Source organism: Megascapheus bottae, chromosome X (assembly GCF_031878675.1).
Source record: "Megascapheus bottae isolate mThoBot1 chromosome X, mThoBot2.hap1, whole genome shotgun sequence".
NCBI lineage: Eukaryota > Metazoa > Chordata > Mammalia > Rodentia > Geomyidae > Megascapheus > Megascapheus bottae.
Window position 1 is genome coordinate 79,001,097 of NC_143547.1, and position 14,967 is coordinate 79,016,063.

The 14,967-nt window shown below is 37.3% G+C and overlaps 1 protein-coding gene and 1 pseudogene across 3 annotated transcripts in view; one reads left to right on the forward strand and one right to left on the reverse strand.

Moving 5' to 3' along the window:
• Window positions 1-14,967, reverse strand: part of Klhl13 (kelch like family member 13) — a 150,500-nt gene that overhangs the window by 66,533 nt on the left and 69,000 nt on the right. Inside the window, exons 1-2 of one of the 3 annotated variants that reach the window (XM_090325887.1) lie at window positions 1,828-1,899; window positions 77-142 (exon numbers count right to left, since the gene is read on the reverse strand). The exons of 1 other annotated variant lie outside the window; for it this stretch is intronic. In XM_090325887.1, the coding sequence (XP_090182013.1) occupies window positions 77-142; window positions 1,828-1,868 (107 nt within the window). In that variant the 5' untranslated portion in view covers window positions 1,869-1,899. Of the gene's footprint in view, window positions 1-76; window positions 143-1,827; window positions 1,900-14,967 lie in introns of those variants that run through there. One more of the 3 variants, XM_090325885.1, reaches the window with a different exon arrangement.
• On the forward strand, window positions 8,391-9,635 carry LOC150041392 (tubulin beta-4B chain pseudogene; annotated as a pseudogene).

Sequence of the window (14,967 nt, forward strand, 5' to 3'; positions counted from 1 at the left end):
TCTAGCCTAGGGTCTCTTATATAAAGAAATTCTCATTGAAAAGAAGGCAAAGGGAAATGCAGACCCTTGGACATACCCTGAAGTTGACTTTTTGAATATATCCTTGAAATCGGCTTGTTTTAAAGACAATTGCCTCCGTCTCCTGAAAGTGGAGTGCAAAAACAAAACAAAAAAAAAGAATCTGGTTAATTGTGGCTTTATTGCAGTTAGTTCAATTTTTTCAAAGCACATCCTGGAAGTATTTTAGTTATAGATGAATAAAGCATAATTATAAATTCTGAACAGATGAAGCCATACAGAACAACTTAAAACAAAGTAAATTAATTTTTAAAACCTTAGCTAGAATATAAAATTCAATTTGTTTTTTAAAGGCTCTCATAATATTTCAGAAACACTGAAATAAAGATTGACATTAAGTACCACATTTCTTTGCAGCTGATCTATAAGAATAAACTAATTAAACCTGGTCACAAAGAAATACTTTCTCAGTAAATATATACTCAGCATTTGGAATGATTTGTCATTTTCCAGCTTTTAAAACCTAAAGGTCAATTCTTTGCTGATATACTGCTTTGCCATTAGAAACTTGAAAGCAAATGACACACATTGTAAGCTTTCAGAGAACAGATGGCTAATGTGCTTCTAGATTCATTTACTATTTCTTTATTTTCATCTTGCTTGTGATTAATAAAAACATATAAATAGGTACATTATTTTGTAACTAGAAGATTTGATTTTTGTGAGAATTTTGTGACATAGCTAGCTTCTTTAGGCTTGTACACTAAAATAAACACAGGACAGACATAGTTCTAATACTGCCTCAGGAATGCAGTTTTAAAAATAGATTGCTACAAAAGCAATGCAGTATCGTATATATGAGCAACAGTGGACTCAAAAAATCACAGTATACTGGCATATGTTTGAGGAGCTCTAGCACGGTATATAATTAATTTACATTATTGCATTTGTGCTGTTCTGAGCTTAGAGAAAGTAAACATTAATGTTTTCCTCAAAATAAACTCTCAGTTTTTTCCTGGGTCACCTCACAAACACTATTGTATTATTAAAGTCATAACCAAATCAGTTGTAGCCTAATAGTATCTTTAAGAAGACCTTGACAAAGACATCATTCAAAATGTTGTCCTAAATATGATTAATATGATTGTCTATGAAAAAATATGGCTAGTAAGTATATTATTTCTCCACTTCAAGACTGCATTCAAACAGCATGTCCTTAATGGCAATACTATTTCAAAGTCTACTTTTAAAATGCTATACACACAAATATTATTATTGCATGATAAAAAGATAAAATATTTTTAAATTCACATTTGTCATGTTCTAGCATTAAATACCATCAAGAAAATGACAATTAAATTATTTTCTTGTGTTAAAATACATTAAAATATCTTTAAAAACAGCTTATCTTATATTCCTATTAATATTATTCTTTTTCTTTGTGTAAGGAAGAAAAATCTGGTCTGCCACCTTCTGGTAATTGAGTGAAATTATTCATCTCTACACAAGTCACTATTCTTTATTTTAACTTTTTAAATATATATATTTCTTAACCTGCATTGCATTTAAGATATATAAATATGTTATAGTCTGAAGTCAAATAAAACCTCCTGAGAGATTTTATGCAAAATCAAGCTTTTTACAAGCTCCCTATGATTTTTACATGGTTACCAATATGTCTCCTGAATTCTACAATACATATAAAATTGATTTTTGTATACCGCTTCACAGCCACATCTGAAAATAACAGACTTGCTATTTTAATGAATAAGTAACAGCAGTAAATAAAGAAAAAGAAAGGTCTCTTACCAATAAGCCCATTTTTCTCTTAAGGTTTGAACTCTCATCATTTGTCATGTTCTTGTGGATCCCTCTCTCATCAAATTCTCTGGAGTTTTAAAGTTAAGAGCTGTGATGCACGGCTAGGCTCTGCTACATAGTAGCGCACCCCAGTGTATCTGCCTGGTATAACACCACAGATGTTGCTAGTAAAAGCACAAGCAGGCTTTATATACTAGAAACCTACGCACTGCACACCTTTTCTGTAGGAAATTGGAGTCATTGTAGTTGACCTATTAATATTTCATATCTAAACTCCTGATCAGACATGAAAATGAGAAACACATGAATTTGAGCTTATTTCTAGGAAGCTGAACAGGAACAAAGTATTTTATCTTGAGAGCAGAGGTGGAGTGAAACAAAAACTAACACCAGGAGGTCTGACTTAGGGGGGAAAAACATAATTGCCTGAAAGTAACCTTACATTCTGCAAGGGTCAGTGTCTTATGATTTGTCATATTATCTGAAATCTTTACTGGATTTCTCCTCTCTCTTGTCCTTAGCATCTAGTCATGAATATCTATCTTTAAAAAAAAAAAGTTCTGTTCCAGGAGAAAATTAACCCCTTATGATCTTCCACTGCAAAAAAAGTAAAAGGTACATGTAACTGGTCTCTCTGCATTTCCTGTCTTTAATCTATAAATCACATTGTTCCTATATCACTTCTTTTTAAATGTATACTGTATGTTATGTAAACTGAACATTGTATTCAAAAATTACTTGTCCCTTTAATTCGCTGTGTCAGATACTACACTTGATGATAGTTATAAAATTAAATAAGACACACTCTAACTCTCAGGAAGCTCCAGATGTGAGAGCTCATATACTCTAACAGCACTAAATATGTATTTGAATATTTAAAAGTATGGTGCCAAGATTTTACAATAGCAATGACATAATGGAGATTCTTTTACATTTAAGGTTTAAGAATGGAGAATTCATCAGGTAGACCAGAAGAAAATAGCCTGTGGGGATGGACAAACTTGTAATGTGCTATGAGCATCAGCAAACCATTCAATATGACTGAAAAGAGGCTACATGGAGCTGGGCGCCGGTGGCTCACATCTGTAATCCTACCTGCTCAGAAGGCCGACATCGGAAGATCACAGTACAAAGCCAGCCCAAATAGGAAAGCCAATGAGACTCATGTTCAATTAACTACCAGAAAACTGGAAGTAGCAAAGTGGCTCAAAGCGCCTGGGCCCAGAGTTCAAGCCCCATGGCCAACCAAAAAAAAACCAAACACGAAAAAGAGGCTACATGATATTGAGGACAGTGGATTTTACGATATGCAGAAGCCAGCACACAACTGTCAAGAGGTTTGGCTTTTTTTATCCTGGGGATTATGTGCAACCATTTGTTGAGTGAATGTATCCATCAGAGCATGAATCAAGGAAGTAAGTCCAACACAAAGACCTCATACCATTGACTTTCCTTTTCTGCCAGTTTATTCCCCTAGTGACCCAGAATACCAGCTTCCCATTCTCCATCTCACTTTTATTCCAGAGGTACTCCTTGGATGAAAGTTTTCCCTTTACCCCTTTTCTGAACGCTGCCACTCCTCTAGAACCACTCAAATTCCATTCCCAAGTCTCTGTGATATTTTGTATGACAACTTAACCCTATAGTTTCTCTTAACATTTTTAATTACAGTGTGTTCTTCCCCAAACTGAGCACATAATATCCAAGAAATCATGTAGATTCTATGTCCATAATGGTGGGGGTAATAACAGTAAGACAAAAGACTTGAGGACAAGTGGGCTCCAGAAAACCACCTTATTAGTTTAGTAACTTCCTTCACCAATCCCAAGCCTCAAAAAGAGGCATCGAATAGGAAAAGGGCAGAATCTGTATTAAACAGCAGCTCTGTATTGCTGTGTGATATTCCTTGCTGTATATATCAAATGTTCACTTCACAAACTCCAGGATTTGAAATAAGAATTAAGAATTATGAAAGTAGGAAAAATGAAGGGCGGTGAGTTTGTGTTGATGGGGGAGAATGGTAAAAGGAGTGATATTGTTCAAGATGCATTGGCAATGATTATAATTTTTAGGGGATCTCCAGAATATCTAAATGTAAGAAGGCAGTATGATAAGCTTTTTTTGTCGGTCTTGGGGCTATCCCTAAGCTTTTAAGCTCAATGATATAGTCCTACCCCTTGAGCCACAGCTCCATTACCAGTTTTCTGATGGTTAATTGGAGGTAAGAGTCTCAAAGTCTTTAGTGCCTGGCCTGGCCTTATACCACAATCCTCAGATCTCAGTCTCCTGTGTAGCTAGGATTACAGGCATGAGCCTCAGTGCCCAGCTGATAAGCACTTTTCTAAAACAAAAGTTAATAGTGTTTGCTGGGAGATTAATCTAGAACAAGAGTTGTATGGAAAGAACAGAGCATTCTCACTAGATAGCACCACAACCCATTACCCTGACTGTCAAATACTAAGTACTTGAGCTTTTTTGGTATTCAATATGCAGCTTTGTCTCATCTTTTTTATGTATGCACAATCTCTTAGATTTATGCAATGATGCAAAAACCATGATGCTTTCATTTATTTACACAATAAAAAATATTTCATCTTAGTCAACCATTTTATGTTAAAGTGAATCAAGAGGAGTCTGCCAATGATTTCAAAGAGTATTTAATAGTTGAAAACATGTTCTCAATGACTTAAGATTTCTCAGATGAAAGAAAGCTGTTTATGCCTCCCTTTGTTTTTACTGAGTACAAAAACTGACCAGTTCCCTTTCCACTAACTTGCAAAGAAAAATTTCAGGAAAAAGGGGAGGGAAAGCATGTGATTTTGGAGATGCGCCACATTTTCTCAAGTAATCTTCAAAACAGGGCAGTAGTTTGGAAGAAATAAAAATGATTTAATTGATTGGCCTTTCAGAGGACTTAATAAACTCTGTATCAATGGTGTCACAGATTTAAAAAGCAGATTAAAATAAGCAAGGCCATTCACTTAGTTTTCTAGAAAACAGACCAATTACCGAATTATTTCTTCTGGGCCTAAAAGGAGGAAAAAGTATTTTGACCAGAATAGGTATTCTAGTACAATTATTCAAATTTACAGGAATGGCTTATCTCTAAGTTGTAAAAGGAGAAAACAGGATAAGGATATTACTACAGAAGTAAGGGTCCCATGTAGTATTAGTAACAGAGTCCACATTATTTCCATATAAACAATTCATTTACCTCCCAAGATATCACCTTATCTCATTCACAAATTCTTAGTCTTTCTACAGCAAAGTAAGTTAGGTGGTTCTGAGTTGTCTGTACTCCTAACTATGGATCATAGATTTTTGAGAATCATTGGTTTAAAGAGGATTGCTGTAGCTATTTAAATTCTGGTAATAACTCATCCTCCCAGAGCATAGAAGATCATGTTTTAGATAAAATATCCTATATCAGTAGCATTGCTATTTAATCTATTAAGGATTAAGTCAAAGAAAATAACACAGGTATCAATGCCTTTTATTGTTACTAATAATTTCTACCTGGATTAGGAAAACAACAGCAAAGGAGGAAGAAGACAAGGATTCATAATTTCCCTGTCAACTGAATGAATCAGAAACTTCACATATGTCTATAGAGTGGATCAAAATTCAGATCTCTAAACGATATAACACTACAAATGATAGACAAATTCATGAGTACCACCACCTAGTTTATACATACTAGTTATCCAAAGCTGATTATGAAATATACAAGTTAATGTTTTACTAACCTAAATCGTTTTTACCAGTTACCATTTACTACTTTTATTATGTTTCGGGACCTCTACTGAACATGTTTGAAAATATTACTTCATTTAATACTTACTTTAACATAGGTAATTTAACAAATAAGGAAACACAACAGAAGAGGTATACTACTGACATCCAGTCATATGCAGTTGATGTGGGCTGATACATTTTCTAAGCAAAATTTTTTCATATAATAAAGGCAAATATTACAAATACAAATTAGATTTAAAAACAATATTTTTCTAATGTAAAAGCTCACAAGATAGTTGGGCACTTACAGCTACTAACTGTAATCCTAGCTACTCAGGAGGCTGACATCTGAGGATCATATTTTGAAGACAGATTGAGCAGTAAAATCTATTTTTGGGGCCAGTACTGGGGCTTGAACTCAGGGCCTGAGCTCCTTTTGCTCAAGGCTGCACTCTACCACTTGAGCCACAGTGCTACTCCCAGCTTTTTCTGTGTCTGTGGTACCAAGGAATAGAACCCAGGGCTTCATGAATGCTAGGCAAGCACCCTACCATTAAGCCACATTCCTAGCCAAAGATCCTTATTTACAATTAACCAACAAACAGCTTGAAATAGAGCTGTGGCTCAAATGATAGAGTCTAATCTAAATCCTAAATCTATTACAATTTAGTCAGTTACAGTAAGAATGTGAATGTAGCTAAGATATATATTCTAGAATATCAGTAATTTTAACTCTTTGTTGTGGTACTTTGAAATTTAAGTAGACAAAACCCTAAAGAATAAAAACAGAATTACAGGAATAATAAAAATAAGAATATTTCCATTCGTCAGTTATTTTTTAAAACCTAATTCTTCTATCCAGATATACCAAAGATGTTTTTCTTCCTTTAAAAGGAATTCTCAATTCAATCAACCAGAATTACAAGTAAAATATCATATTACACCTCTTAAGTGTTGCATTTTCATTTTTTTGACATTTAACCTTACACAGAGGTAAGCAATGCAGATGGTAATGTCCCCACATTACCAACGAAAAAACAAAGTTGTTAAATGACTTTGGCTAGGTGAAAGCTGTTGAAGGAAATGGAAAACAGGAATCCCTGTCCCAACATCAATTCAGTATTCATTAGTCTACTCTGTTGTATTATTTATCTTGGGAGACTACAAATATTACTTCTAAACTGCACCCCCACATGGGGATGTAAAATGGCTTGAGGAAGGAAGAGAAAATAGTTCATTAAAGCTATTGGATGGCTATGTAAGAGAAGTTGACAGATATTCCTAGTCAATTTCCAGACCTCCTTTTCATTTAAGCAACCAGCAACTTCTTTAGACCTATAAGCATGGTATAGTCTCTTGAGTCTCACTGGTTTCCTTGTGCTGACAGTTGGAATTTTCTGCTCACTTTGTCAAGTAAGCAAGCTTCTACTCATGCTTCAGTATTCCACCATATCCCATCCCCTGAAACCTATCCACACATTCCTTAGAGTATTCAGGGTGGGTTCTAGTCTCCTGACTATTATAGCTCTTGTGTCCTTAGATTGTGACTTTCTTTCTTGACTGTGAACTATTGAGAACTGAGGATCAGTCTCCAGATGCTTTTATGATACATAACTCAGTGCCTATCACATATTAAGACAATTCGAGGAAGCAATTTTCATCATATTAAATCCACAGAAATAGGTAAGTTCTTTCCTCCTTCATGTCTGAGGAAACTTTTCTGATAAGACAAGAAATCATTAAAGGACTTTATCTTCCCCCCCAAACTAAGAAGAAACCTAAGACTACATTTACAGTGTGTGCTGCACTCTGATGTGTGTGTGTGTGTGTGTGTGTGTGTGTGTGTCTGTGTGCATGTGGCACAAGAGAAAACTCCCAGGAAAAGGAAGAAAATATCAGCCTTCTGTTTTCTAAGTCAAGAGACAGAAATGATAAAACTAGAATGCAGAAAGGCATGTTCACTGGTCTCTCGCCTTCTAAACTAGTGACTATTGAAAATATGAAGTAGCATCTTCTAAAATAGTATTGTCTATAGATTGGTAATTGGAAAAAAGAAAGAAATAAAGCTTATTTTATAGATTGTTGGATACTATTAAATTACTGTTGCAACCACTAATAATAAAAGAGTAAACCACAAAGTCCAATTATGACAACCACTGCTCCATTATATATGTATAAATAATATATATAAAACAATAGAACTTAACCAAACAAGCCACTGCACTTTGGAAATACAGTAACATAAACAGTACAGTGAACACTGGACAGGAAATTATGAAATACAGACAAGATCTTTTCACTTGCAAAATGAAGGGAAAAATGCCTTGATTAAAGACATAGTAATCCTGTTCCAATCAGGGAATTATAATTTAGGCCTGTCTCAAATATCTGTCTCCCCACTTCACTTCCTCCTCCTTTAAACACAGACTGGCAGGGCAGAAATATCAGAGATATTAACAAGAAGAAGTGATTATTTGCGAACTGTTTTTAACAGACATAGGCTGAGAGAGAGAGGCTGGTAGCTCCTGGAATTATTTATCACTACATCTAGTGTGTCCTAGGGACCATGAGAAGGGGTGAGGGATTTTACTAAACAGAAAGTAAACCTAGGCTTACAGTGTGGTCTTAGTATTCTGCTAACATTGGACTTGAATTTGAGGATACTGAAATACAGTGTAAGGTGATATCTGATGGTCCATGTGTGTAACTGCAGCTACTCAGGAGGCAGAGATAGGAAGGATAATTGTTCAAGTACAGAGCACTCTGTGCGCCTCCTCTTCTGTCCCCATCGCTCTGCAGCCTGTTCTGCCGATGCCATGAGGGAGATGGTGCACCTGCAGACCTGGCAGTGCAGAAACCAGATTGGTGCTATGTTCTGGGAGGTGACCAGCGATGAGCATGGAATCGACCCCACCAGCACATACCACGGGGACAGTGATGTATAGCTGGAGCGCATCCACCTGTCGTACTATTTATTTAGCCACCCATGGCAAGTATGTTCCCCGCACCATGCTAATGGATCTGGAGTCGGGCACCATAGACCCAGTGCTCTCCGGCCCTTGGAACAGACATTCAGGCCCGACAACTTCTTTTTCGGCCAGAGCGCTGCCGGGAACAACTGGGCCAAGGGGCACTACACTGAAGGTGCAGAGTTACTTGACTCAGTGCTGGATGTTGTGAGGAAGGAGGCAGAGAGCTGTGATTGCCTCCAGGGTTTCCAGCTGACCCACTCTCGGGGCGGGGGACTGGGCCTGGGATGGGTACCCATCTCATCAGCAAGATCCTGGAGGAGTACCCACACATGATCATGAACATCTTCAGTGTGGTGCCCCCGCCAAAAGTTTGGACACAGTGCTGGAGCCCTACAAGCCACCCTCTCCATCCACAACCTGGTGGAGAACACAGATGAGACCTATTGCATTGTTATTGAAACCCTCTGTGGCATTTGCTTCCGAACCCTAAAGGTGACCACACACACGTAGGGTGATCTGAACCACTCGGTATCGGCCACCACGCAGGGTCACCACTTGCCCGCAATTCAATGGCTACCTCAATGCGGACATGAGGAACTTGGCTGTGAACATGGTGCCCTTCCCCTACCTGCACTTCTTCATGCAGGGTTTTGTCCCCTTGACCAGCCGGAGCAGTCAGCAATACCAGACCCCGATGATGCCTGAGCTTACCCAGCAGATGTTTGATGCCAAGAACATGATGGCTGCCTGTGACTGCCCCCCCGTAGCCACCGTGTTCAGAGGCTGCATGTCCATGAAGGAGGTGGACGAACAGATGCTTAATGTCCAAAAAAGAACACCTACTACTTTAGTGAGGGGTTCCCGAACAATGTGAAGACAGCTGTCCATGAGATTCCACCCCAAGGGCTAAAAATGTCTCCCACCTTCCTCGGCAACAGCATGGCCATCCAGAAGCTGTTCAAGAGCATCTCCAAGCAGTTCACGACCATGTTCTGGCGCAAGGCCTTCTTGCACTGGTACACCAGCAAAGGCATGGATACGATGGAATTCACAGAGGTGGAAAACAACCGTGAAGGACCTGGTGCCTGAGTACCATACCAGCAGTACCATGACGCTGCAGCCTGTCTGCTAGCCCAGTCCACTGTACTCTTAACTGTTCTGTCTTGACATCGTGTGTTGTATAGACACTATTAAAGCATTTTTATAATGTGAAAAAAGTACATATTCTGGGCAAAAGGTTAGCAAGATTCCACCTGAACAAACAAGATAGGAATGGTGGTTCACATGTTCAAGCCTAGCTATACAGGAGGCATAGGTAAGAGGACAGTGATTCAAGGCTGGTCCAATCAAATAGAGAAAAAAATGTAAGACCATATGTGAAAAATAAACTAAACCAGCAAGGTATGGATGCATTGCCAGAGAGAGGAGAGGAAAATGTGGGAAGAAGGAATGGATAAGCATACGACATTATAGGTTAATTTGGAATGTGACAGTATTAACTAATCACAAGCCAACACTGAGGCTAACACCACAATCCTTTCTAACTCCCAAATCCAGTTAATTGTGCCCTCATTGCCATCATCTCAGTCTTCTGTCCCTTCCTGAACTTTGCATGGATGTTTCTGTAGAATTCGCTTTCAAGGAACTCTCAACCCCAACTCCGTGTTTCTACTCAATCATACTTCCCATAAGAGTGCTCCTAGCTTCACTACAACTAAATAACAGTACCACCCAGAACTACCATGTAGCTATCCTTCTAAACACTATACAACTTGCGATTTATGATCAATCTATGAAGAACACTGGGGCGATCTGAAGGAGAAAGTGAAGAAAGCAAAATTAAACAAGGCTTTAGTCATGGCTTTCCAAGCCCCAAAATATCTCCTGCTGGGTGCAGCACTCCTTCACTTCCCAACCTTCACCCACACCCCATTGTTTGCTCTGTATTACTGCCAGAAATTCCAGCAATTACTGATTCCTTGGAGCTAAAGAGGAGTCTGTTCAAATTCTAATAGCTGCCAGCATGAAGTGGCTCTCAGCTATTTACACATCAGGGTAAAGGAGTTCAATCAAGTTTCTTCAAATAGCAAAGAATTGTTACCCTCAGGAACAGGTGGGGTGTGCTGGAGATGGAAAAGAGCCTACTGGAATCCAGAACCCTTGGCTGGGGACTAAAAGAAGTTAGCCATCAGGGTGGGGTAGAGTGGGGGTGAACAAATCATATTCTACTTTTTGAAGGTTAATTTCATAGGTAAAACAAGCTGGAGAATGAAAAGGTTTTGTAAAAGGAAATGCAAGATGGGTCATGTATATGAAGGGTAATGTACAAACAGGTGATTCACAAATAGTCTTTTAGTTATAAGTTGAGACCTACCCAGACATTTTTGACACCTAATTGCTTGCTCCAATACTGATGCAATGCTTTTCTGTTTCTCAACTCTTTCAGTGTAAGTACATAATGTTCATACTTATTTTTCCTAATGTGTGCAAAAGCCATTCATTCATCTACTGGTGAATTGCATAAGCAACTACTTTGTACCAGGAAGGCTATGTTTAGTATATCAAAGCTGCAGAAATTCAGCTCCAAATTTCAAAGTGCTCACCATCTAAGGAGCATTAAGTAGTCATGTTACTATGACATAATGCTCCAGGCAACATAAATGCACAAGGATAGCCATAAATGGACTGAGGCAAGGGAATAAGGGAATGGTTCACAGAGATGACACATTAGCTGAAATACAATAAGCTACAGTGTAGAAAATACTCAAGTCAAACCAAGTAAATACAGGACTAGAAAGGGTATACTGGAAAAAGTTTACTGCTTCTAGAGCTTAAGCTCAGGGATGAGGCACTGTACTTGACCTTTCTTTTTTGGTCAAGGCTAATGTTCTACTATTAGAGCCATAACTCTACTCCCAGCTTTTCTTGGTACTTGATTAGGGATAAAAGTCTCACAAACTTTCCCACCTGGGAAGGCTCCCAAATGTGATCTTCAGATCTCAGCCTCCTGAGAAGCTAGAATTACAGGTGTAAATTGGCTCAATCGAAATTCTGATAATGTAAGGTTTTTAAGTAAGAAAATGCTATCGGAAGACCTACAAAATGAGTTTTAGGAAATAAAATGCATATAACTTATATAGAGTGAAGATGATGCTAATGGGTAACATTGTTGATCACTTACTTGATAATTAACACACCAGTGTCAAAAGTGCTTCTCTTATTCAAATCAAACCTTACTACAGCCTTATAAAATGGGCATCTTTAATATCCATATTTTACAAAGAAGGAAAGTAAGATGCAAGGGAACTCAAGAAACTAATCCACCCCAAATACAACAAACCAATCAATCACTAAACGGGCAAAGGAACTAAAGAGAGATTTATCAAAAGAAGAGGTTAAAATGGCAAAGAAACATATGATAAAATGCTCATCATCCATGGTCATAAAGGAAATGCAAATAGAAACAACCCTAAGATACCACATTTCCCCAATCAGAATGTCCAATATTCTGAATACAGACAATAACAAATGCTGGTGGGCTTGTGGAGAAAGAGGAACCCTACTGCACTGCTGGTGGGAATGTAAACTAGTTCAGCAACTCTGGAAGGTTGTTTGGAAAGTTTCTCAAAAACAAACAAAAAAAAACTAAAAATGGACCTTCCCTACGATCCCGCCATACCACTCCTGGACATGTATCCTGAACATCATAATCCAGCTCAGCTATGTTCATCTCTGCACTATTCACAATAGCCAAGCGATGGAAACAATCCAGATGCCCTATTGCAGATGAATAGATACAAAAGTTTTATATATATATAATATATATATATATATATATATTGGAATTCTACATAGCCAACAGACAAGATGAAATAATGGCATTCGCTGGGAAGTGGATGAAACTAGAGCGAATCATGTTGAGCGAGATAAGTCAAGGGCAAAAGGCGCATAGTGTCCTTAATATGTGGATATTAGATCCAAACAGTACAAGAGCAATGACTCAATATTCAGGTACTCAAAGTTATTGACAAGTCTTGGAGATATAAATATAACTACACAGACAGAAAAATCTATGATGGGATATATACTCTATAGACATAATGTTATATAGATCAATATATATCTATGACATACAAACTTGCAGCTCAATTTTAATTATGTTGTAAAATTTATGTACCAGTGACTGTATATAGAGATTCCTTTCTTGAATACTTGTTTGTTAAACATGGCATTTGAAATATGATGACAAAAATCAATGTTAATAAAATGTTTTAATAAAAAAGTAAGATGCAGAAAAATGAAGTTGACACAGCTAAAGTCACACAATACAGAACCTGAAATCTAGCCCTAATGTTTACATTCTTAAGTTCTGTAATATGCTGGCTTCAAGTGTGAGGATGCAAAGAAGAAGGGGATCCCAGATGACTTCCAGGTTATTGAGAGAGAGAAAAGGAGAAGCCACAGAGTATGCTACCTGAATTTCCTATACTTGTATTATTAATTATTGCTGATCATCTCTAATTCCAAAGGTGGCTTTCTCTGGAAAGTAGTGAATAACCCATAATCTATCAATTAGCAATGCCTAAATTGTTATGATTAGACTTAAGTTCATTCCATAGATGGATGGATAGATAGACAGATAGATAGATAGATAGATAGATAGATAGATAGATAGATAGATAGATGATAGAGACAGTGGATAGATGCATTTTCTTGGCTAGTACTAATAACCAAACATTCCCAATCATGACATTAGTCTGTTACTCCTCTGTTGAGAACTTGGCACATTTAGCCACTTACCACAATTATTGATAGCTGTGGCATATCACTTTTATCAGAATGAACAATTCTAGATTTTAAAAAAATCTTGATCAGCTTTGAAAAATAGAAAAACCCAGTATATACTCATTAAAAATTAATTGGCTTGAGCACAGAACATGGTGTTTCTTAAAGCTTCCATTTTTTTTTCAATCATCTGAATTGTTTTCATTTGTCATCTCACTGGCACCTTTGTTTCTTTGTTGCTTACTTTTTCTTTAAATAAATCATTTAAAGTTCACATTTATCTTAAGAGGAAAATTTATATTAAAAATAGAAAACTGATAGAATTCACCACAAAGAAAAGTAACATGCAAAAATATTTCGGGGGGGAGGGAAATGAAGACAAAAACATGAGAAGAGGTATCAATGTATGTAAAGTAATGTACCTTCTATCTGGCAAATATAATGTAACCCTTCTATTAATTACAATAAAAAATAAAAATAAAACACTATATATATATATATTTCTAGGCTGAGAATGTGGACTAGTGGTAGAATGAATGCCCAGCATGCCCGAAGCCCTGGTACTGCATACACAGATAAACTCGGAAGTGGTTCTGTGGCTCAGGTGGTAAAGCATTAGCCTTGAGGAAGACCAAAGACAGTACCCAGGCTTTGAGTTCAAGCCCCAGGACTATAAGAATTGCAACACAACCTACATCATCCCATTCTCTGCAGCCATCTTACCATTGAGGTAAGCTCTCTTATCTTATCTCAGATAAAATTCTTGTGGCAGCCTGACCCTGGTAGCTCATGCTTGTAATCCTAGCTAGTCCAGACGCTGAGATAGGAGGAATGAAGTTCAAAGCCGGTTCATATGGGAATGTCCATAAGCCTCTTATCTCCAACTAACCATCAAAAAAGCAAGCAATGGCTTTTTGTGGTAGAGCATGAGCTTTAAGAGAAAAAGAAAAGGAAAAAAAAAAGAAAAGTTAAAGTCCCAGTACTTCCACATACACAAAAAATTCATGTGACATAAAACTCATGGTTTTAAAGTGAACAATGCAGGGGAATCTAGTACAGGAGAGTGTTGTGGAAGTTCCTACTCTATTTTACTGTCCCACATTTTCATCATTCCCAAACAAAACTCTCATGCATTAAATAGTTGCTTTCCGGTCGGGAGTTTGACCTATTGGTAGAGTGCTTGCCTAGAATGCACAAAGATCTGGGTTCAATTCCTCAGTACCACATACATAGAAAAAAGCCAGATGTGGTGCTGAGGCTCCAGTGGTAGAGCTCAAGCCTTTCGAAAGCCCAAGGACACTGCTCAGGCGCTGAGCTCAAGTCAAGGAATGGCAAAAAAAAAAGAGTTTAAAATAGTTGCTTTCTTCTCTTTCCTTTGTATGTTTTCATTTTCATTATTGTGAATAGTGCTGTCCTAAACATACATGTACATTTGATTGTGTATCAGTTTTCAATTCTGTGGGGTATATACCTAGAAAAGGAAATTATATATCATATGCTGAACTTTTAAAATATTTTTAGTATATATGAGTTATGAGTTATATAATGGGGTCTTATTGTGACATTTCCAAAATTGCATATGATATATCCCCAATCAAACATATACCTCTATTACATTCTTTCAAAACTGTTCAGG